At 36.8% G+C, this 23826-nt stretch overlaps 1 protein-coding gene across 5 annotated transcripts in view; it reads left to right on the forward strand.

The window, feature by feature from the left end:
- Window positions 1–23826, forward strand: part of FOCAD (focadhesin) — a 327910-nt gene that overhangs the window by 202253 nt on the left and 101831 nt on the right. For 4 of the 5 annotated variants that reach the window (XR_009552025.1, XM_060199634.1, XM_060199635.1 and 1 more), the window contains 3 exons: window positions 1828–2013; window positions 3750–3871; window positions 23719–23811. Coding sequence is in view for 4 of the 5 variants with exons in the window: in XM_060199634.1 (XP_060055617.1) it covers window positions 1828–2013; window positions 3750–3871; window positions 23719–23811 (401 nt within the window). In the remaining variant the exon portion in view is untranslated. The remainder of the gene's footprint in view (window positions 1–1827; window positions 2014–3749; window positions 3872–23718; window positions 23812–23826) is intronic. The other variant, XM_060199636.1, reaches the window with a different exon arrangement.

Genomic DNA, 23826 nt, shown 5'->3' on the forward strand with positions numbered 1-23826 from the left:
TCTGATCTCACATTTCTGTGTTGTGCTATAGCAAGTACAAATGCCAAGCAGTAAAGATCTAACCTTTGTTAGATAGAATAAAAGCAAAGCAGTAATGCACTTTATAGTTTTTCCATAATATTTATACCGAAAATGTGATAGTACTATGGTTTATAAGCTCACTGAAAGTATCAAAATGACATAAAAGACTCGGTCACATGGAAAACCGGGTTAGTATTTTTCAAGTGGAAGGAATAGCAAGTGATGTGACCCTGACATAGCTATAAGCTTTGTGTTATTGAGTAAAGGAAAAACGGTCCTATCAAAGAGAACTCAACTTAACTAGAGAGGAAGGTGGATGGTAAAGATGAGGTCAGAGTCAAGAGGTAAGTCATTAACAGTGTTGTTCATTGTCAGAAACATTGGTGTTCTCTGTACAGTGAAATACCATTGGAGATGTTAGGGAGAAGAATGAGAAAAGGTTGGATTTGAGTGTTGGCCATCAGGAAATGAAACTAAGTACACAGTTTTGTTGTTGTTTGTTTATTTTTTGATTTTTCATTAGTGATTTAATATTGATTTACAAAATTATAAGATAATAGGGATATAATTCCACACCTTTCCCATCACTAAAGTTCTGCGTCCCCATCCCCTCCCTGGAAACTGCATTAGTTCTCTCAAGAATATAGATATGGGTTGACTCTTGTTTCTATAATTGCCTACCTATATTCGGATATATTTGCCCATTTTTCCTATGGGCCTGTCTTCTGTTCTTTTCTAAGTCACACCTACTACTCTGAGTCTCCTACCCCTTCTTCCTCCCATTTTTTTTTTACCCCCCTCTTCTCTATCTGGGGCATGATAGAATTGGAGTTTAGAGTCCTCTGGTCATCTTTCCCTAACATTTACCTTTCTGATAGTATGGACCATGGGGTGCAGAAGGTGAAAGGTCTGGTTTCTGTAATTGCCTCTCCACTGAACAAGGGCATTGGCAGGGCATTGGGGTCCGTACCCTCCAGCATGTTTCTATCTTTCCCTAGTTGGAGATGTGAGGTTTTGGGACACATTGGTGGATCATCTGCCCAGGGAGTTCAGGATGAAATCATAGTAGCATCTGCAACTTGGTGGCTGTGACTTAATGAGTTTCTGGAGAGATCCTGGTCGCATTTTGTTGAGTTTCAGGTGATTTGTCATTTTTTTCTAGTGTATCAGGAGAACCATCTGAAATGCCTCTTACTCCATAACCACACCTCTGAAATCCCTGAGCGTGGTTTAAGTTTTGGAGACTCCCTCCCTCACACTTTTTCAATCTCCTGATTACGCTTGCTTATGTTTTATTTCTTTTTAAGATATATAATTTATTCATTAGAGAAAGAACCAGAACATCACTCTTATACATGCAATGCCAGGAATCAAACTAGGGACCTCATACTCTTTGGTTCAACACTATAGTCACTAAGCCACTATGCCACCTCCTGGGCTGCAAAGAAAAAGTAGTTTTTAAATCCTGATGAAGAAGGGAGAAAATAATGATTGGGCTAGTACCAGCGAAAATGGAGCAAAATATGTGAATTTGTGATAGATTTTTGAAGATAGATTTAGAAAGATTTACTAATTAATTGTGTGTAAGAAGTCTAGGATAGAGGAATTAAGAATAACTGTACTTTCAAGCTTTATAAAAATTTAATGCTATTTTGGTCTTTGGGGAAGACTCAGAAAGAAACAAAAGTCTAGACATGCTTTCTGTTTTGTTTGTTTTACAAATCTCTGATGATTGGACTGAATTATGTTAAATAACGAGGTATGTTTCTCTTCTCGTACACTGTGTTTACTTTTAACCTCTTTCAGCTTTAGAGGAGTTTTTTACATCACTTGTGAAGCAAGAAATGGTGAATATGCCTCGTGGAGTGTATCACTCTGCATTAAAAGGAGGTGCCCGCTCAGACCAAGGAAAGACTGTAGCAGGGATCCCCAATTTTATATTGAAAATGTATGATACAAACAAACAACCAGGTCTGAAGCCTGGCCTTGCAGGTAAGCACAGAAGTAGTATCAAGATGATGGTTTTTTAGGAAATGAGCTAACTTCTACTTCCAAGAAGAATACATTATAATATAATGCTAGTATATGTTACAGTGTTTTTTATAATATATTTTAATGCAGTATATAACTACAACTACCAGTGACAGTCTGAATGACTCTCACAATGATGATAAGTGAGAGAGACCAGGCATATAAGCAGACATACAGTCTGCTTCTATTTATATGAAGTGCTAAAGTAAGTGAAATGTTTGCCAGAAGTTATTCTGTCTTTGGTGTGGGAGTGGATGTGACTGGAAGGAGACATAAGATAGGACTTCTACAATTCTGATAGTGTTTTGTTTCTTGTTATGAATGTTGATTATAAGTGTTCACTTTATTGAAATTCATTGAGCTGTTTGCTTATTTTATGTGCACTGTGTATGTATGTCATACTTTAATAAGGGTTATTTAAAATTGTGATGAGTTCAGTATTTTGTTACTTTACCTTTTGACTAGGGAAATAGCATAATGATTATTCAAAAGATTTTTATACCTGAGACTTGAAGTCCTAGATTCCAGGTTCAATCACCAGCTGGACCACCATAAGTCAGAGCTGAGCAGTGCTCTGATCAGTCTCATTGTTCTCTCAATAAATAAATAAGTATTAAAAAATAAATAAATAAATTAGTCCTTGAATATTTTCTCAGAATTACCCAGGTAGTTTCATATTATTTATCTCCGCTTTTCTCCTGACAGGCGTGGGGAATTGAGGGTAGCAGGAACAGGGCTGGAGAAATTCAGTTGATAACTTGGTTGATCAGAGTGGGAAAGACTTGGGAGAGAAGGGTTAGAGAAGCAGATGGAGCAGACGAGTGAGGGAATGTAGGTGAGGACAGGTACTAGGGAAAACATGCTATTGTAAGTATTAGTTAAGGACCCCCATGTTAATAATTCACAAAGATGGTATGTGCAAGAATTTCTTTTTTAAATGAGAGAAAATTTAAGTTTAATGAGCTCTAGTTGTTCATTAAACTTAATTTTAAATAAATTGTGCATTTTTATTGACTTACAAATTAATATGCCTTATTCAACTGTAAATAAGTGACTCATCTCTAAATAAATAAGATGTATCTGTTTATTTATAAGACACACAGAGAGAGAAAATTAGAGCACTATTCTCGCACACATGGTGGCAGGGATCAAACTCAAGACTCCATGTGCTTTAGATCAACACCCCATCTACTGTGCCACCCCACAAGCCACAAGATGGTAGCTTTTCAAATATTTCTTCTCTTTCATTAGATACTATTAATCAGAAATCTTATATGTCTAACAAATTCTGTTTTTATTTCTTTTCCTTTTTTTTTTTTTTTCCTTCAGGGTTATCAGTAAGGCTCAGTTGAGCCTTCACTATGAATCCACTGCTTGTGGTGGTCATGTTTTCTTTCTTTCTTCCTTCCTTTCTTTCTTTCTTTTTTGAGAGGAGAGAGGAAGATAGAAAGGGAGAGAAGATGACACCTGCAGACCTGCTTCACCACTTGCAGGTGGGGAGCCAGGGGCTGGAACTGGGATCCTTGAGCGGGTCCTTGTGCTTTGTACTACATGCACTTAACCCGGTGCACAACCGCCCGGCCCTCTCTTTTCATTTCTAATTGTCTCTATCAGAGTGACTGAATATGTGCTATGAAGTTACAAATCAAGGATTTCTTTTTTTCATAAGAAATGTTTATTTCTGTTTTTTTTTCAAGGTGGCATGTTGTTTTGTTATGACATCTCAATGTATCAGAGTAAAGATGGTAAGCCATTGTACAGATTAATGGCCAATAGAGGGCGAAGTTTCAAGCAGACATCACTTGCCCTCGTGCATGAGGTAGGTGCAGTCCCATATCATATGACAGGCCCTTCTTGTTTTGTATGCTTTGGGCCTTCCCTCTATCACCTTATTCTTTATGTAATTTAGCATTTGAAACTAATTTTCTTCCTTATCTTGATTGTTCTCACCTTATTTTTTAATGGCAACCAAAGTAGCTGAGATAATAGAATATTGAATTATTTTGATGTGTTTCTGAAAGAAACTGACATTTTAGGTTCTGGGGAGATAGCTCAACTTATTAGAGAACAGAATTAGCCTGTCTAAGGCCCCAGAGGCTACGGGTTCAACTTCTGGTACCACGGTATGCCAGAACTGAATAATTCTGATATCTCTGTCTTCCCCTCCCATAGTAAACAAGCACACATAAATTAATCTTAAGTGTGTGACGGGAGGGGGGATGCTGGTGTTGGTGCACCCAGTAGAACACACTTGTTATCATGCGCAAACACTCAGGTTCAAACTCCTCCCCATCTTCAGGGGATACCTCACATGCATTGAAGCAGTACATAGGTATTGCTTTTCCTCTTTTAAAAATTTTTTCATTTATTTTTCTTATGTGTATTTGATATGACTGAGAAAAACTTATAGGGAGATAGAGAGAAAGACATCTATAGCACTGTTTTACAACTTGTAAAGCCCCCCCACACACACACACTTATATGTAGAGACCAGGGGCTTAAACCAGGGTCTTTGCACATGCTAACAAGTGTAGTCAACCGAGTGAGCCACCATCCAGCCCCTTTCTTTTCCTCTCTAACTCCATTTTTCTCAGTTTCTTTCTATCTATCAAAGAAAGAAAGAAAGAAAGAAAGAAAGAAAGAAAGAAAGAAAGAAAGAAAGAGAAAGGAAGGAAGGAAGAAGTAAAGAAAGAGAGGAAGAAAGAAAGGAAGAAAGAAAGGGATAGGGAGAGAAAGAGAGAGAGAGAAAGAAAGAAGAAAGAAAGAAAGAAAGAAAGAAAGAAAGAAAGAAAGAAAGAAAGAAAGAAAGAAAAAGAAGAAAAATATAGCTGCCCGAAGCAGTGGATTCATTGTACAGGCACCAAACCCCAGCTATAACTCTGGTAGCAATAAAAAAAATAATAATAATAATGAGAAGGAACTAGCAGTTTATCTCTACTGACCAGCCTGATTATTAGGGACTAGGAATTTGTTTTATTTCATCAGTGTTTCAGTTCTGTTGTTCAGAATGAATATTTACTTGGTTTATAAATATATTTTTTGCCTGTTTCTTACTTCTAATTTATGGCAAATATGTAGGTCACCAGTGTTTATGTTTTGTGAATGCTAGGAATTAACAATAAATAAAAGTGTTCAGTATAAAGAAAACCTCTTTGGTATTACTGTTCACTTTTTCTTCAGGCTCTCCTTAAAAAGAATAAATAAAAGTGCTCAGGATAAAGAAAAACTCTGTGGTACTACTGTTCAGTTTTTCTTCAGGCTCTCCTTTAAAAAAAAAAGAGTTAAATGATATTGTAAAATAATTTGCATGAAATCTGACCATTGCATACTTTAGCAAAACCAAAAGGAAGAGTATAATTGGAAAGAATTGAGACATATATTTTTGTTGTCTTTTTAAAATTTATAACAGTTGCTTATTCACGTGTGTTTAAATAGAACCAATGATATGTGAATTAAAATGTAATTATTTAAATTATTTGTCTCAAATTGAAACAAAATATAAAATATAACAAAGAGGTTGTTTTATATAATTTAGACACAACTCTGTCCCTTGTAAGATACTTAGTGGATTTAGCGTGATGACAAATAGTCCTTCTAAAAATGTTTATATACAAAGGAACCAAGTCAAATGTAAATAAACCCTTAGACTCTTGCCTGCAGAACTAAAGTCACCAAAGTTGGGCCACATGTCTATTTTTGCTCTGGTACCACATTGTTTTTAACTTCTATTGCTTTACAGTATAAGCTGAAGTCAGGCATTATGATACCTCCATTTTTCTTCTTTTTCCTCAGGAGAGCTTTTGCTATTCATGTTTTTTTTTTTTAAATAATTTCACATGGGCTTTTGAATAAGTTATTCAATTTTCTCGAAATATGTCATTAGGATTTTAATAGGTATTGCATTGAATCTATAGATTGCTTTTGGCAGAATTACCATTTTTTTAAATTTATATATAACTTTTATTTATTAAAAAGGAAATACTGACAAAAACCATAGGATAATAGAAGTACAACTCCACACAATCCCCAGGCCATCAGAATTCTGTATCTCATACACTCCCCTGATAGCTTTCCTATTCTTTAACCCTTTGGGAGTATTGGACCCAAGGTCATTATGGGATGCAGAAGGTGGAAGGTCTGGCTTCTGTAATTGCTTCCCTGCTAAACATGGTCACTGACAGGTAGATTCATACTCCCATCCTGTCTTTCTCTTTCCCTGGTGGGGCAGGGCTCTAGGGAAGCAGGGCTCCAGTACACATTGGTGGGGTCGTCTACCCAGGGAAGTCCTGTTGGCATTACGGCAGCATCTGGAACCTGGTGGCTGAAAGAAGAATTAACATATAAAGCCAAACAAATTATTGACTAATCATGAACCTAAAGGCTGGAATAGTTTAGATAAAGATTTGGGGGGGTCTTCATTTTGTAGATAGTTAGTAGGCCTATTTTAGTTATATTCCAAAGGGCCTGTGGATATTATTATTATTATTATTATTATTACTATTATTATTATTATTTTTCCCTGAGCCTGAAATCTTATATGCAGGTGGGTCCAAGGTATTATCTGGGGAGATGATGTCATGGCTGGAAAAAGGACCAGAAAGCTGGATCAGGGAAGAGAGTAGCTCCCAAATGTGGGAAAGGTGTATAAATATTGTTGACTGTAAACCCTATTGATTTGATCTGTCTGGGTTCCATATTCAGCTTAGGAACCTCTGTGACCTTATTCTTCCAATCCATGATCATGGAGTATTTCTTCCATTTCTTTGTGTCATCCTCTGTCTCTTTTAACAATGAATTATAGTTTTCATTGAAAAGGTCCTTCACCTCCTTTGGTAGATTTATTTCTACATATTTTATCTTTTTTGGCCCAATTATTAACGTCATTGCTTCTTTCAGTTCCCTTTCCTTTGGCATATCTTTTGTCTAAAGGAATGCCACAGATTTATGAGTATTCATTTTGTAACCTGTTATTTTACTGAATTTATTAATGATTCCCAGTAGTTTTTTGGTAGAGTTTTGGGGGTCCTCTAGGTATAACAACATATCATCTGTAAATAATGATACTTTAACTTCATACTTTTTGATTTGAATTCCTTTGATATTTCTTTCTTGCCTGATTGCAAAGGCAAGGACTTCTAGAACTATATTGAACAGAGAGACTCTTATTATGTTAGACTCTTATTTCCATTTGTTTGTGGGGAAATTTATCACTGAATTTGATGGTAAAGTGTCTCTTTCTCTCTCCTGCTCTATCTCACCCCTTCTTCCCTTACATTTTTCTCTGTTCTATCCAATAAAAAATAGAGAGTGGGGAGAATAGAAAGTGGACATCCTTGCCTAGTTCCTGATTTTAGGGAGAAAGCTTTTAATTTTTCCCTCTTGAGTATGTTAGCCATGGGTTTGTCATATATGTAGGTGTTATTATGTTGAGTTTTCCTTCCATTCCCAGTTTATTGAAGATCTTTATCATAAATGGGTATTAGACTTTGTCAACTGCTTTTTTCTGTGTCGATTGATAAAACTATGTGATTTTTATCTTTCTTTTTGTTGATACTGTATATTACATTGATTGACTTGTGGATCTTGGACCATCTCTGTTTCCCAGGGATAAATCCCACTTGGTCTTGGTGGATTATTCTTTTAGTACGTTGTTGGATTTGATTAGCCAAGTTTTTATTGAGGACCTTTGCATCAATGTTTATCAGGGATGTAGGTCTATAGTTTTCTTTTTTGGTAGAGTCCTTTCCTACTTTGGAGATCAGAGTGATGTTAGCCTAGTAGAGTATGTTTGGAAGTGTTCCCTCTTCTATTTTTCTGGAAGAGTTTGAGGAGATGGGTGTTCTACTTTGAATGTTTTATAGAATTTATTAGTATATCATCTGGACATGGGCTTTTGTTCATGGAGAGGCTTTTTTTTATCTCTTCTACAAACCTAAGATGCTATGTTAAATAATATGAAATTGCAATCCCTTTGTTGTTAGACTCTTATTTCCATTTGTTTGTGGGGAAATTTATCACTGAATTTGATGGTAAAGAGTGTCTCTTTCTCTATCCTGCTCTATCTCACCCCTTCTTCCCTTACATTTCTCTCTGTTCTATCCAATAAAAAATAGAAAGTGGGGAGAAAAAAAAAAAGGAAAAAAATAGCCACTGGGAGCAATGGATTCATAGTGCTGGCGCTCAATGCTGTGGTGATAACCCTGATGGCAGGGGAATAAATGTTATAAATAAGTAAGTAAGTAAGTAAATAAATAAATAAATAAATAAATAGGGCTATTTACTGCTTCTGTACTTCTTGGAACCAAGACAATTATTAATGTTGTGGAGGGTTTTGATTACTGTTTCAATTTCTTTACTAGTAATTGGCCTGTTAAGTTTATCTACTTCTTGTTAAAAGGTTGGCAGATGGTATGATTCTAATAGTGTCCATTTCTCTGAAATTGCCAGATTTATTTCCTATAGATGTCCATAACAGTCTTGCATAAACCTTTGTATCTCTGCCTGGTCTGTTGTAATATCTCCTGTTTCATTTCTGAGTGATTTTACCATAGCTTTTTCTCATAGTGAGTGTAGCTAATGGCATATTTGTTTTATTTGTCCTTTGAAAGAACCATCTCTTGGTTTTATTTGTCTTCCTAATGGTCTTTTTATTTTCTGTTTCATTGATTTCTACTCTAATTTTAACTATTTACTGTGTCCTGCTCTCTGTTGGATCTATTTGTTGCTGTATTTCTAGATGGTTCAGCTGGGTAGTTAGATGGTTTACTAGTGTTTGTTAAACAATTGTTTTCGTTGTTGGATAGGACAGAGAGAAATAGAGGGGGGAGAGGAAGACACCTGCAGACCTGCTTCACTGCTTTTGAAGTGACCCCTATGCAGGCGGCAAGCTGAAGGCTTGAAATGGGATCCCTATGCCAGTCGCTGTGTTTTACAACATGTGTGCCTAACCCAGTGCACCACCATCCGGCCCCCTTGATGTTTATTTCTAGCATCATACCATCATGTTCTGAGAAGATGCATTTTATGATTTTAATATTCACATATTTGTGTAGTCTGTCTTTGTGACCCAGCTATGGTAAGTTCTTATGAATGTTCCATCTGTACTTGAGAAGAATATGTATTCATTTGTTTTGGAATGTAGAGTTCTATAAATATCTGTTAGGCCCATCTCTTCTGTGGTTTCATTTAAGACTGCTATTTTCCTATTGAATTTTTTTTTGTCCTGATGATCTATTTCTTTATGAGAGTGGTGTGTTAAGATCTACTGTTACTATGTTGCTGTCAGTGTTGCCCTTAAGCTCATTAAGTATTTGTTTTATATATTCGGGTTCACCTGAGTTTAGGGCACACATATTTATAATAGTTATGTCTTCTTGTTGGATTAATCTTTTGACCATTATATAGTGTCCCTTTCTGTCTCTGCTTACTTTCTTTACCTAAAAGTCTATTTGATCTGTGAACAAAGTAGCTGTTTCTGACCTTTTCCCTGAATTATTAGCTTGGAAAATCTTGATTCAACCTTTTACATTAAGCTTCCATTTGTCTTTTCTTTGGATGTGTGTTTCCTGAAGACATATAACAGATGGTCCCTGTTCTCTAATCCATTTAGCTATTCTAAGTATTTTTTTATATTTATTTATTTATTCCCTTTTGTTGCCCTTGTTGTTTTATTGTTCTTGTAGTTATTGTTGTTGTTGTTGATGATGTTGTCGTTGTTGGGTAGGACAGAGAAATAGAGAGAGGAGGGAAAGACAGAGAGGGGGAGAGAAAGATAGACACCTGCAGACCTGCTTCACCATCTGTGAAGCGACTCCCCTGCAGGTGGGGAGCTATGGGCTCGAACCGGGATCCTTACGCCAGTCCTTGTTCTTTGCGCCACGTGCACTTGACCCGTTGCGCTACCACCTATTCTAAGTATTTTTACACATGAGTTTAAGCTATTCACATTTAGGGTGATTTTTTGATATATTTGGTTTGCTTATGTACATTCTGATTTTTGTTTTAAGTTTGTTTTAAATTTGTTAAGTTTGTTTTAAATTTGGCCATTTGTTTCTGTATGTCATTTTGTGTGGGTGAGTTTCTGTGACAAGTTCCTCACTGATTTCTCCTGTGCTTTCTGTAAACCTCTGTTCCTTATTTTGCATTGTGGTTATCATATGTGCAATAACTAACATAGTGTATCTAAGAAGGTCTTTTTAAATTTGGCCTTGCTTAACTAACATTTGATAGAATCGTTTTGTCCATTAATTTCCTCTCCTTTACTGTATTATGGTTCTTTCCTATAGAGCTTCTTAGTCCTCTAATAATTTCCTCCTCTATTTGCTTGTTGTTCTTTCCTATTTTTATTGTGTTCTTATTTCTTTTTTTATTATTTTTTTATTTTTTATTTAAGAAAGGATTAATTAACAAAACCATAGGGTAGGAGGGGTACAATTCCACACAATTCCCACCACCCAATCTCCATATCCCCCCCCTTCCCTGATAGCTTTCCCATTCTCTATCCTTCTGGGAGCATGGACCCTGGCCTTGTGGGTTGCAGAAGGTAGGAGGTCTGGCTTCTGTAATTGCTTCCCCACTGAACATGGGCTTTGACTGCTCGGTCCATACTCCCAGTCTGCCTCTCTCTTTCCCTAGTAGGGTGGGTCTCTGGGGAAGCGGAGCTCCAGGACACATTGGTGGGGTCTTCAGTCTAGGGAAGCCTGGCCGGCATCCTGATGACATCTGGAACCTGGTGACTGAAAAGAGAGTTAACATACGAAGCCAAACAAATTGTTGAGCAGTTATGGACCCTAAGCTTGGAATAGTGGAGAGGAAGTGTTAGGGGGGTACTCACTGCAAACTCTAGTGTACTTCTGCTTTCAGGTAAATATTTTGCAGTAGTTTACGGATACGTGTGAACATATGCTCTCTCTCACAGAAACTGGTGTATATCTAGGTTTTGGGACTTTGTTAGAAAGTGAACCACCTGAGATGGAATTAGAGTACACTATGAAAGGAAAGGTCTCACCCGAGTAATGAAGCTGAAGGGTTGTCATTCCACACGTGAAGTCTCTGGACACAGTCTGAAGTGAAGCATGTTGAGGTGGCAATCGTTTTGTTGGTTAGGTTGTGATCGGCAGATGCGATATTATTCGATATAGATTGGGAGAGGCATGCGGGGAAGTGGGCCCTATCCAAGGGTTCCAGGACTGGGGTATTTGATTGATTTTGCTGAAACAGTAAATGGGAGTGATTTCTGGATGTCTTCTTCTTCAGATTTAGTGTTTGCATAAAGAAATGCCACTGTTTTTGTACATTGATTATGTAGCCTGATACCTTGCTATATTGCCTAATAACTTCCAGTAGTTTTCTGCTGGATTCTTTAGGTTTTTCTATGTACACTATCATATCATCTGCAAATAGTGAGAGCTTGACTTCTTCCCTTCCAATCTGTATTCCTTTGATTCCTTTCTCTTGCCTGATTGCTATGGCAAGAACTTCCAATACCATGTTGAAGAGTAATGGTGTCAGTGGACAGCCTTGTCTAGTCCCCAATCTGAGTGGGAATGCTTTCAGCTTCTGTCCACTGAGTATGATGTTAGCTGTTGGTTTGCTATATATAAACTCCACTATCTTGAGGAATTTCCCATCTATTCCCATTTTTTGTAGAGTTTTGAGCATGAATGGGTGTTGGATTTTGTCAAAGGCTTTCTCTGCATCTATTGAGATAATCATGTGGTTTTTGGCTTTGCTTTTATTGATGTGGTGAATGACATTGATTGACTTACGGATGTTGAACCAGCCTTGCATTCCTGGGATGAATCCCACTTGGTTGTGATGAATAGTCTTTTTGATATGTTGCTGTATCCGGTTGGCCAAGATCTTGTTTAATATTTTGGCATCTATGTTCATCAGAGATATTGGTCTGTAGTTTTCCTTTTTTGTTGTGTCCCTATCAGCTTTCTTTTTCATAGAAGGTGGAAGGGAGTATTCCTGTTTCTTCAATCTTATGGAAAAGCTTAAGAAGTATGGGTACTAACTGTTTCCTGAAAGTTTTGTAGAATTCATTTGTGAAGCCATCTGGTCCAGGACTTTTGTTTTTGGAGAGATTCTAAATAACGGTTTCAATTTCTTTGTCTGTGATTGGTGCATTTAGATTTTGTAGTTCTTCTTGGTTCAGTTTTGGAAGGGCATATGCTTCTAGGAATTGTTCCATTTCTTCCAGATTCTCTAGCTTGGTGGTGTATAGTTCTTTATAGAAGTTTCGCAGAATTCTCTGGATTTCTGTGGTGTCAGTTGTGATATCTCCTGCATCGTTTACAATTCTATTAATTTGAGTCTTCTCTCTTTTTTGTTTGGTGAGTCTGGCTAGGGGTTTGTCAATTTTGTTTAATCTTTCAAAGAACCAACATTTTCCTTCATTGATCTTTTGTATGGTTCTTTTATTTTCGATGTTGTTTATTTCTGCTTGAGCTTTAGTGATTTCTGTCCTTCTAGATGCTTTAGTGTTCCTTTGTTCCTCTTCCTCTAGGTCCTTGAGGTGTGCAGTAAGGTCATTCATGTGAGCTTCTTCTTGGTGTTTAATATGTGATTGTATGGCTATACGTTTCCCTCTCAGTACTGCTTTAGCTGAGTCCCACATATTTTGATAGGTTGTGTCTTCATTTTCATTTGCATTCTTATTTGTAGTTTACTGATGTTAATCTCATTTAGGAGGTGTATTCTTTTGCTTCCTCTTTTCTTGTGGGACTCCTTTCAGTAATGTTTGAAGGTGGGTTTGGTGATGGCAAATTCTGTTAGCTTTTGATATTTGAAAAAAAATGTTTATTTCTCCTTCATATTTGAAGGATAATTTTGTAGAATACAAGACTCTTGGCTGGAATTTTCTCTGTTTTAGTACTTTCAATATGCCATTCCACTCTCTCCTTGCCTCTGTGGTTTGTGAATAGAAGTTTGATGAAAACCTAATAACTCTACCTCTGTATGAAACTTTTTTCCTTTCCCTAGAAGACTGCAAAATTCTTCCTGTCATTGAGTTTTGATAATTTTACAATTATGTGCCTTGGTTCTGGTTATTTGCATTCATGTACTCTCTTCCTTTTGGATACATATCTTCTGAGGATTGTCTAAGTGAGGAAATTCTCAGCTATTATTTCCCTGAATATAGTCTCTGTTCCCTTCACCCTGTTCTCTTCCTCAAGACTTATTACTCTTACTTTGACATTTTGATGGTAGTCTCCAATTTCACAGATTCACTTCATTCTTTCTAAATCTTTCCTCTTCCTCATTTTTGAACTGAAATAATGGGCTATGTGTATCTTCTAGCTTAGATATATATATTTTTTTATTCTGCATGAGTGAGTCTACTTCCAAAGCCTTCTACCTGAGTTTGTATTGCACTCAAAGTATCTTTCACATCATGCAATTCTGTTTCAATTTTTTCCTTTCATACTTAGTAATTGCTTAGTGAACTCTAATAAGAGTTCTTCTTTCATGTTTTTTTATTTCTTAGAGAACTTTGTTCAGGAGTCTTCTTTTGTGTTTCCTAATTCTTAAGTATTATTTCAACTCATGAATATGCTTCTTCATACTAAGCTTACATTCTTGGAGAGTCTTCATAATGAGCTCTCTGCAGTCTTTTTCTGATAGTCCCTTTATATCTATAATTTCCTGGAGTTTTTCTGTTTCATTTCTATGTATCTGATTTTTCATATCTGGAAATTTGTTTTTACAATTTTTCTGTTTAGATATTTATTGTGCTGGTTATTGCTGGCCAGAAGGTGGTGATATTGTTTTGATACTTTGCTTCACTTTATTTATATGCTGGGTGGTGGGGGATGTAGGTGGGGTTATTTTTCTTGTTATGTCCTGAGCTACTTTGTGTTCTGTGTAGTGTGTATATACATTTTCTTTGTATGATTTCAGTCTGACACCAAGTCTCAGAGGTTTGCTGCAGAAAAATTCAGTTGAAAAATTACTAGATGAATTGCAATAAATGACAAGCATAGATAGAATAGGAGTAAAGAATATCAGAGTCATCTTGGAAAGATTCAGAGGCATTTTAACATGTTCTCTGCTTAAGGCAGTGTAAGACACTGTGTCTTACACTTTTCTGCTGTGTTCAGAAAAGGACTCAATTTACCAGATAGTTGCCAGCTGCTGCAAATTTCCTTTATGTATGTCTGCTTTAATCTGGGAATAGTAGAACAGACTGCTTTTTGTCAGAAATGTCCTGTTTTCAGTAGGCTATCATTCCTGAGGTTATAGATTTAAAGCTCATAGGTCCCCCTTTCTCACATCCAGCACTCCTTGGCTGTACATTGAGGGAAAATGGCATTGTCCTCTGCTGGAGCACTTAACCTCTGTTTGGTTTCACTCCTGAACCCTTCACACCCTAGTCATGCTTGTGAGCACCCACTTGAGGCTGCACTGTTTCTGCTGATGTCTCAGCTATAGTTGGTGAGGCTTGTTAACATTGATAATAATAGCTATTTGGTGTTTTGGGGGAGAGTCTGTTCTTTTCCCTGTTGCTCCGTGGCCAAGCCTCCCAGAAGTCATACATTTAATTTCTGCATTAAAACTGGCATTGGTTGTTATTGATAATATGTCCAAGATAATAGTACTAAATGGAAGAGCCCTGGAAGTTTAAGTTCACAGTTCTTGAACTGTGTTACACAGTTTAAGCAGAGAACATTGTTTTTAAAGATTTATTTATTTATTTATTATTGTATAGAGACAGAAATTGAAAGGGGAAGATAGAGAGGGAAAGAGGCAGAGAGACACCTGCAGCCCTGCTTCACCATTCGTGAAGCTTTCCCCCTGCAGGTGGGGACCAGAGGCTTGAACCTGGATCCTTGTGCAGTGTAATGTGTACAGTTAACCAAGTGTGCCACCGCTTGGCCCCAAGCAGAGAACATTTAAAAATGCCTCTGAATCTTTCCAAGATGACAAGCTACTCTTGTCATTTGTTGCAATTCATCTGGTAATTTTTCAACTGAATTTTTTTTTCAAAATTAGCTTTAATTCTCACCACTGCTTTATTCTAAGTCTTATTATTTAGACAAAGAAAAATCTATCTTGAGTTTCAATTTGTTTATTAATTCACTTATTGACAGTCCTTGAATTGTTTTGCTTTTTTTGATTACGACTAAGGCTGGTATAAAGATTCTCATGTAGGTGTACATTTGTACATATATTTTCATTTCTTTTGAGTAAATAAATATCTAGACGTGGGATTGCTAGGTCATGTGATAAGTGAATACTTAACTATATAAGAAACTATCAATCTATTTTCTTGGCAACTGTCACATTTTGAACAGCCCTCGGCATTGCATGGGAGCTCTGGTTGTCTGCTCACTCAACATGGTTAGATATTTCTTGAATGTTCATTTTCATAGGTGGGAAATAATTTCACGTTGTGGCTTTAATTTGTTTCTTAATAACTAATGATGTTTAGCATCTTTTATTGACCATTTTTATCTTTTCTCCTATGAAGGATTTGTCCTGATATTTTGCCCGTTTTTTAAAATAGGTTTTTGTTTCCAGGAGAGAGTTCTTTATTCTCTCTATACAAATCCTTTATTAGAAATATATTTTTGCAAATTTTATGGCTTACCTATAACTTCCCTTTTCATTTCCATAATAGTGTAGTTAATGAGATGATTTTTCTTTTAAGAAATGTTATTGTTAAATTACTAGCTAATTCAGTCATTGTTGAATTCCTACCAAAAAAATACATTATTTTCATTTGAATAAGTCCTTGTATACTGTTTTGTATTGTTATCCCTATACATCGAGAGCCTATCCACACATATCCTATGACCTTCTTAATGCCTACAACTATAGATGTGTGTGTATGAGTAAATGAATGGGCAAATAAACTTAGTTTACAATGTACCGTTCTCTGCTCTCATGTTTTGAAGTATAGTTTACTTTATACAATTATCATTACTTCTCAAGAACTATGCTAGTTAAACTAATTTTCGGTATCCTAGAAAAGTAGCTTGTTTGCTTTAGTCCTTGCTAAAGTCATGGGAAATGTTACGTATAGTTAGTTATAAATTTTTAACTGATGGTTTCCCCCCTTCATTGAATTTTCTTAATATAAAATTTTACCTTGTTACTTTTAGAGAACTCACAGATCTTTAAGTCTGATTTGCATTCAACCTGACAAAATCAGGAGCAATTCTCTGTGCTTACTGTCCTGTTTAGCTTTCTCTTAAACTGAAGTGTACTTTCTGTCTTTGCTCTTTTGAACAGGGGACAATTTACGGGTCATTTCAGATATGCTAGAGCTTTTCCAAACTCAACTGGTTGCCTTCTTCTGCTTTTCTCAGCCTGAGAATATTTTGTCTTCTATTGATGAGAGAGCTTAAGGTGAATGACAGTTTCCTTCCTTCTGCCTGTCTTGTAATCCTTTGGCGTTTCTAACTCTGACATGACACTCTCACCTAAATTGGATAATATTGATTTGTCCCTGGATGAAAATGGTTTTGCTTTATTACTTCTTCCATCTTTGGGCTCATGAAAATTTTTCTGATTCTGTTACCTAACCATTTTTTTTTTGTATCAGTTTTAGGTTATGAGCTCTTTACATTTTTAAACATTTCAGCCAAATCTTATCCAGATGTATTGGCAGCACTACTACTCATGAAATCTTTGCTTATCCATTATTTTGTAATTGATCATCAGTTGGTTCTTTTTGCATTATGTAAGTCGATTTTATTCTTCTGCCTCCTTTAAAGTTTTTTCTGGGTACTCCAAAGTACATAGAGTTATATAATAAAATCCACACTTTGAAATATAAGAAGTTTATTTGCCTTCTTTTAATTTTTTCTTTATTTTAAAATTAAATTCCATATGAAGAACATGGAGTAATGTTAGTATTCATGCAGTATGAAACTATTAGATGAAAATTATGGATAATAATTCAGAAAAGTGGTGTCTGTACTTATTACACATTACTCTCGGAAAACACTGAGAAAAGTATGGTTTGCTGTATTATAGAAACTCCATAATTACCATGTGATGTGAGTTGTTATGGTAACTGGCTTCCCCTGTCCCTCCTATTAAATAACACAGTAAATGGTTGCTTGAGATGTGACTGAATTGTCAACTTTCAAGTTAATGTTATCCTAATGGGAATGGCGAATGGAATAAGATAGATAGATAGATAGATAGATAGATAGATAGATAGATAGATAGATAGATAGATAGATAGAAGAGGGTGTGGTGGGGGGGAGAAGCTGAAGGGCAGAAAGAGTTTTCAGTGTCCAGGAAACATTTCCAAAGAGATGGATGTCATTTTGTTTTTTGAAATGTGTCCTCCACAAGCCCTCCCTTCTGGCTTTCCAATCACAATGTGTCAGGGGATAGGAATATAAACAGATTATTTTGTGCAAACAAGATTACTATTGACAGAAAATTGAAGCCTGTGATTTCTTATATATAAACAATGGGACATTGAGTAGCTTTTGAGGTCTCTCACACTAAGTACAAATGGTTTTTCTTCTGAAAATGTGAGAAGCATTTATGTGACTGTCACAGATTAAATGTAGTGGTACAGTGTTTGAGTCTGTGTAGCCACTAAAGCTAAATACTTAATTCTTTTAATTATAATATACACATCTGGAGATGATGAAAAAACTGTTATAGCAAATACTTGGTTTTTACTTGCTACCCTTAATCTCATTATAGTTTGTCAAGCAACCTTTTAAAAGCAAGCTTGTCTTCTTTTTTTTTTTTTTTAAATATTTATTTTATTTTAACTTCTACGTTGTTGCTTATGGTGGTACTGGGGATTACAACTAGATAGAGCCTCAGAGCCTTAGGCATGAAAGTCTTTTGTATAACCAATATACTGTCTCCCTAACCCATAAGCATGTCTTCTATTACTTAAAGAGACTTTTTAAATGATGGACTTTATAGATGAATAAGCATATTTATTTTATGCCCAAGTGTCATAAAACACTACCAAATTTCTGGACAATGTATTCTGAGCAGTGACTTAACTAATTAGGGCCCATGTCTTCTCTTTAAGAAAACGTGTCAAAAACTACTTTCTGATATTCTCTTTCAACTTTCTCTTATATTTATGAATAGAATTTCTAAGCAGGATAGTTCTCTACTGCATGAATATTTCAATAGAAACTTAAGTAGAACCTGGTGATACAATTTTTAAAACTTAGAATATTTTTTTTAAGCAAGCACAGAGAGACCACACAATGAGGAAGCTTCCTTCAGTGCAGTGAGGGCCAGGCTGGCTTCTGGGTTACATACATTGCAAATCAGCGCATCATCCAGAAGTGAGCTACTTTGCTGGCCCAGTTAAAGAAATTAAAAAATGTAAACTTATTGAATTATTTACTTTTCATGAGAGCACTGCTCAGCTCTGGCTTGTGGTGGTGCAAGGGACTGAAGCTAGGACTTTGGAGCCTTAAGCATGACCATCTGTTTGCATAATCATTATGCTATTTTCCCCACCCTAAAATGTAAAATTTTACCAACTTTAACATTTTGCCATGTCACTCACTGTTTTTTATCTGGAATTCAATGTTTCTTGAACAGGACATACTGCATATGGTTTTATAAAATTTCAGATAATCATGTTCTCACAATATGTTTTAAGTTTTTACTCTGGCCAGTTCAAGAGCCCTGTAACTGGGAGGTTATGTTAGTGATAGAATACAGGCCTTATGTATGTGGGGTCCTGGCTTCAACCTCCAGCATGGCATGAAGTGGGAAATAATTATCTGGTTTCTCAATTAAAAATGCGAGTTTTCGGTAGTCAGTTGGTAGCGCAGTGGGTTAAGCGCACGTGGCACAAAACGCAAGGACCAGCTGAGGATCCCTGTTCGAGCCCCTGGCTCCCCACCTGCAGGGGAATCGCTTCACAGGCGGTGAAGCAGGGCTGCAAGTGTCTTTCTCTCCTTGTCTCTGTCTTCCCCTCCTCTCTCCATTTCTGTCTGTCCTATCTAATAATGACGACATCAATAACAACAATAATAATTAGAACAACAATGAAAAACAACAATTGCAACAAAAGGGAAAAATCAATAAAATATTAAAATTTTTTTTTAAATGCAAGTTTTCTGGGACCAGGTGTTGGTGCACCCTGCTGAGTGTACATATTACGATGCACAAGGGTCTGAAGTCAAGCCGACGGTCCCCACCTACAGGGGGCGAAGTTTCCTGGGCAGTGAATCAGTACTGCAGGTATCTTTCTTTCTCTCTCCCTACCACCCTCTTCCCTCTCAATTTCTCTCTGTCCTATCAAATAAAATTAAAAAAGTAAAGAAAAAAATTAAAAAACAGTTTGTGGACATGTTTCCCAGAATCATTGAACATTGAATACCACAATTTCCCGTGATTACTTTGTCTTGAAAGTATAGCTTTCACATGACCAACTTTTGTCTTAAAGCAAATACTCAACGTTAATTTAAGTCATTAACTTTAATTCAGTTAAACTCAGTAGTTATTTAATTGAATATTTATTTATTTATTTATTCCCTTTTGTTGCCCTTGTTTTATTGTTGTAGTCGTTGTTGGATAGGACAGAGAAAAATGGAGAGAGGAGGGGAAGACAGAGAGGGGGAGAGAAAGACAGACACCTGCAGACCTGCTTCACCACTTGTGAAGTGACTCCCCTGCAGGTGGGGAGCTGGGGGCTCGAACTAGGATCCTTAAGCACTGGCCATGTACTTCATGCCATGTGCACTACCACCCAACTCCCTTAATTGAAGATTTCTATGCAAGGCATATGAAATAACATGGGAGGGGCTCCAGGCAGAAGGGGACATGATCTCTGACATTAGGATTAGAAGAGATTAAGTCCATTCACAAATAATTTAATGTGGAGTCTACTGGGTTTATAGGAGAGGCTTACATTGTACTGAAAGCATAAAAAATAGGGAAATTGTGGCAGTAGGTAGAGACGAAGATGAAAGGAAGACAGAACTTTCAAGGCAATGGAAGCAGTCAGTGCAAAGATCCTGTCAAGCATAACACATGCTTGGAAAATGGTTTATAATCCAATTCCACCATAATATAGGTTAAATCAAAAAGAACAGGAAATCAATAGGGATGTTGGTTGATAATCTTTGCCAGCAGAGTTCTTACACAAGAACCACTGATTTTTTTTTTCAGTAAATGGTCTACTTTTGATTGTAAAAGACTTTGAACACAGCACAAAAGAATTGAGACTTTATTCTTTATTGAAAAAAAATAATTCTGAGTTAATGTAATAGTAGAAGAAGCATTTAGGCTATATTAGAAAGAAGAAAGGTTTTGTGTAGCTAGGTAAATTAGTTAACCTAAGTAATCTAGGCAAGAATTCAAATAAATCAGTAAGGCAGAATGTGCAGACAATGTTAGAAACATTGCAGCGGTAGGGTTTAGAATTGAATTGGCGAAAAGAAGTTCAGGATAATCAGATAATTCACAACTAGGTGGCTGGACCACTGAGAGGTGATGTTGAGAGATAGGTAGATAGATGGGCTGGGGAGATAGCATAATGGTTATGCAAAGGGCTCTCATGCCTGAGGCTCTGAGGTCCCAGGTTCAATCCACAGCACCACCATAAGCCAGAGCTAAGCAGTGCTCTGGTCTCTCTCTCTCTCTCTTTCTCTCTCCCTCTTTCTTTCATAAATAAAATAAATACAAAAACGATAGTGTAAAGATAAGGTCAAAAGTGTCATTTGCAGTTCGAGCCCCTGGCTTCTCACCTGCAGGGGAGTTGTTTCACAGGCGGTGAAGCAGGCCTGCAGGTGTCTGTCTTTCTCTCCCCCTCTCTGTCTTCTCCTCTTCTCTCTATTTCTGGCTGTCCTATCCAACAACGACAACATCAATAATAACCACAACAATAAAACAAGGGCAACAAAAGGAAATAAATATTTTTTAAAAGTGTCTTTTGAATGATAATGATAAATATGTGGGTAGAGAATAAAAGGTGGTGGGAAGTATTTGAGAAGTAATAATAATAATTTTCAAGCTGTTTGTTTTTTAATTTCATTTCTTCAGATTTCTTTATTTTCATGAGAGAAGGGGACCAGAGCTCTGCTCTTTTTTGGCATATGGTGATGCCAAGCATTGAATTTGTGAGGGGTGGTGTGGTGGAGGGGAAGGAAGTTAGGCATACATTCTGGTACTATACCACTTTATTTCTCCGTGGTAGTAATTTTATTTTTTTTACTGAGGTGTAATATACATATTGTAGATTTTACCACCACTATCCTTTTTAATGTATAGTTCCTTGGATGTCAACAAGTGGATACATTCATATAAGGAGTATCGTAGTCAAGAGAGTGTTTTGCAGACACTTACAGTGAGATGAGAAACTTTACCCATTTGTCAACAATTGTACTGTGACTCAATAAGCACTAGTAAAATGATTTAAAAAGGAGGAGGTGGAAGAGGAGAAGAACAATACTTTCACCTAATACTTTCACTAATACTTTTCCCCTGTACTCCTTTTTCTTTTAATTTTTATTATCTTTATTTATTGCATAGAGACAGCCAGAAATCAAGAGGGAAGAGGGCTATAGAGAGGGAGAGAAACAGAGAGACACCAGCAGCGCTGCTTCACCACTCGCAAAGCTTTCCCCCTGCAGACTTTGGAAAAGAGAGCAAAGACTGATTAGTGCCTTCCCTTCTATCCCCAAGCTGGAAAGATAGCCTATGTTGTAGTCTGGTTCCTAGATAATAAGAGAAGAAGCAGAAACTGGTAGGCCCATTCTTTGAAAGAGTTTTGTTGACATATGACAAGGTTCTTCCTCCTCCTTCCTACCAGACAAAGACTTTATCAAAACAACAAGAATATATATTAATATATATCATCTTTTGAGTTCATTTCATGGTCTGTATATCTTCTTCATATTTCTGGAGTATCACTTTTTTTAAGAAACAACAAAATGAAGTGTTGGGATTAATCTCTTTGTTCTGTTTGTTCTTTGACCCCATAGATCTCTTATAATTGTACCCTGTTGCTTGTCCCTTTCCCACGCACCCCCTCTTTATACTAGAAAACTCTCTCTAGACAGAGATCCTCTGGTGATCCTCATGTCCTCCCATAGTGCCTATGCTGAGTAGGTCCACACTGAGACGAGGATTACAGAAAATACCAGAAGCTATGAGAATAAACTATTTTCATTGATACTGGTCTCTTTCTATCAGAAAATATTTTAGAAAATTAAATCTTGGAGTAGTGGAATAGTTCACTCTGATAGTGGACTGCTTTGCTAAGTGTGCAACCTAGGTTTTAAATCCAGTCCCAATTGCATTGAAGGAAGCATTGGTGCTGTGGTCTCTTTCACTCTCTTTTTGTCTGTCTGTCTGTCTGTCTCTGTCCCTATCTAGGAGAAAAGAAAGGAAGGAAGGAAGGAAGGAAGGAAGGAAGGAAGGAAGGGAGGGAGGGAGGGAGGGAGGGAGGGAGGGAGGGAGGGAGGGAGGAAGGAAGGAAGGAAGGAAGGAAGGAAGGAAGGAAGGAAGGGAAGGAGATCATTTACAATTAGTATTGCCATCTTCCTTGTTTGTGGAGGGCAGGTGTGGAGCCGGGGGCTCAAACTGGGATCTTTGCACTTCATACCACATGTGCTTAACCTGGTGCCCCACAGCTCAGCTCCTTGCTTTTTACTTTTTTTTTTTTGTCTTTTCATTTTAAAACTCTGGTAAGAAAGAAAAAGAGAGAGAGAGAGAGAAAGGAGAGAGAGAGGGAGGGAGGGGAAAAAGAAGGGAGGAAAGAAAAAGGAAAAAGAAAAGGGAAGGGAAGGAAAAAGAAAGAAGCAAAGAAAGTCTGATAATACATGAAATCTCTTTAAACACTTTAGGTATCATGATCAAATGTAATTCTCTGGAAATTTGTCTGGTTTTGGTTTTTGGACACTTAAAACATAAAGTTGGAGTTGTTTGAGTTGTGATGAGATGAGTTACAGGAAACATGAAATGTGATGCACTGTGACTGTTTTTCTTGAGTGATCTTTCTTTAACAGAAGCAGACCTTAGTAAGATTTGTTGCAAGATAGCCATATACTAATAGGTAGAAAGAGAAATGACTATGAAAACCAGATGTTTTGTCTGGACCTTTCTTCAGAAACAGGACTTCACTGTTGGCATATATCATTTTTCTCTTGTTTACCCACACTGATTAAAGGGCATTTAGCTTGTGGTATGCAATTGCTGTATGTAGTACTCATTTGCATACTTTTACCATCGTGATTTCTACACAACGTGGCATTGCTATTGGCAATTGAAGTTTATTGCTTCAGAAAGTGTCATATTGAAAATCTAAGATGAGAGCAATATTTTTTTTTCAAAGTTACTAGGGGGGCTTGTTAGACAAAAACCTAGTTTCCTGACGTTGGGAAGAGACTTTACAGTCCACACCCCCCCCCCAATTTTCAAGTGTATGCCACAGACAGCTTAATTTGTTATTATCCCAGGATTCTGTTTGCTTTTGTTTAGAAAAATGCCAGGTTTATTTTATCTTCACAGAACTAACTCTAAACTCTTCTCCTTTGAAAATATCCAAAATACATTATTTGTGGTCCTGATCCTAGACGGAATTGGTTTGTGTTATAACCTAGACCATGTAAATAACCATATAAATACAGGAAAAAGAAAACATTGGTAGTGTAATTTCACTCTGTTTTTGTACTGTGTCATCTGACTTGCTGTGGTACATGTCTCCCACAGGTTCACATCCAGCTTTTGGAGTGGCACCGTGCAATGTTTCTCCCGCAGGCCTGGCTCGCATATATGAGTCGAGCATATCATGCCATTTTACAGGTAATCAAGCCATAG

This window comes from Erinaceus europaeus, chromosome 10, assembly GCF_950295315.1.
Source record: "Erinaceus europaeus chromosome 10, mEriEur2.1, whole genome shotgun sequence".
NCBI lineage: Eukaryota > Metazoa > Chordata > Mammalia > Eulipotyphla > Erinaceidae > Erinaceus > Erinaceus europaeus.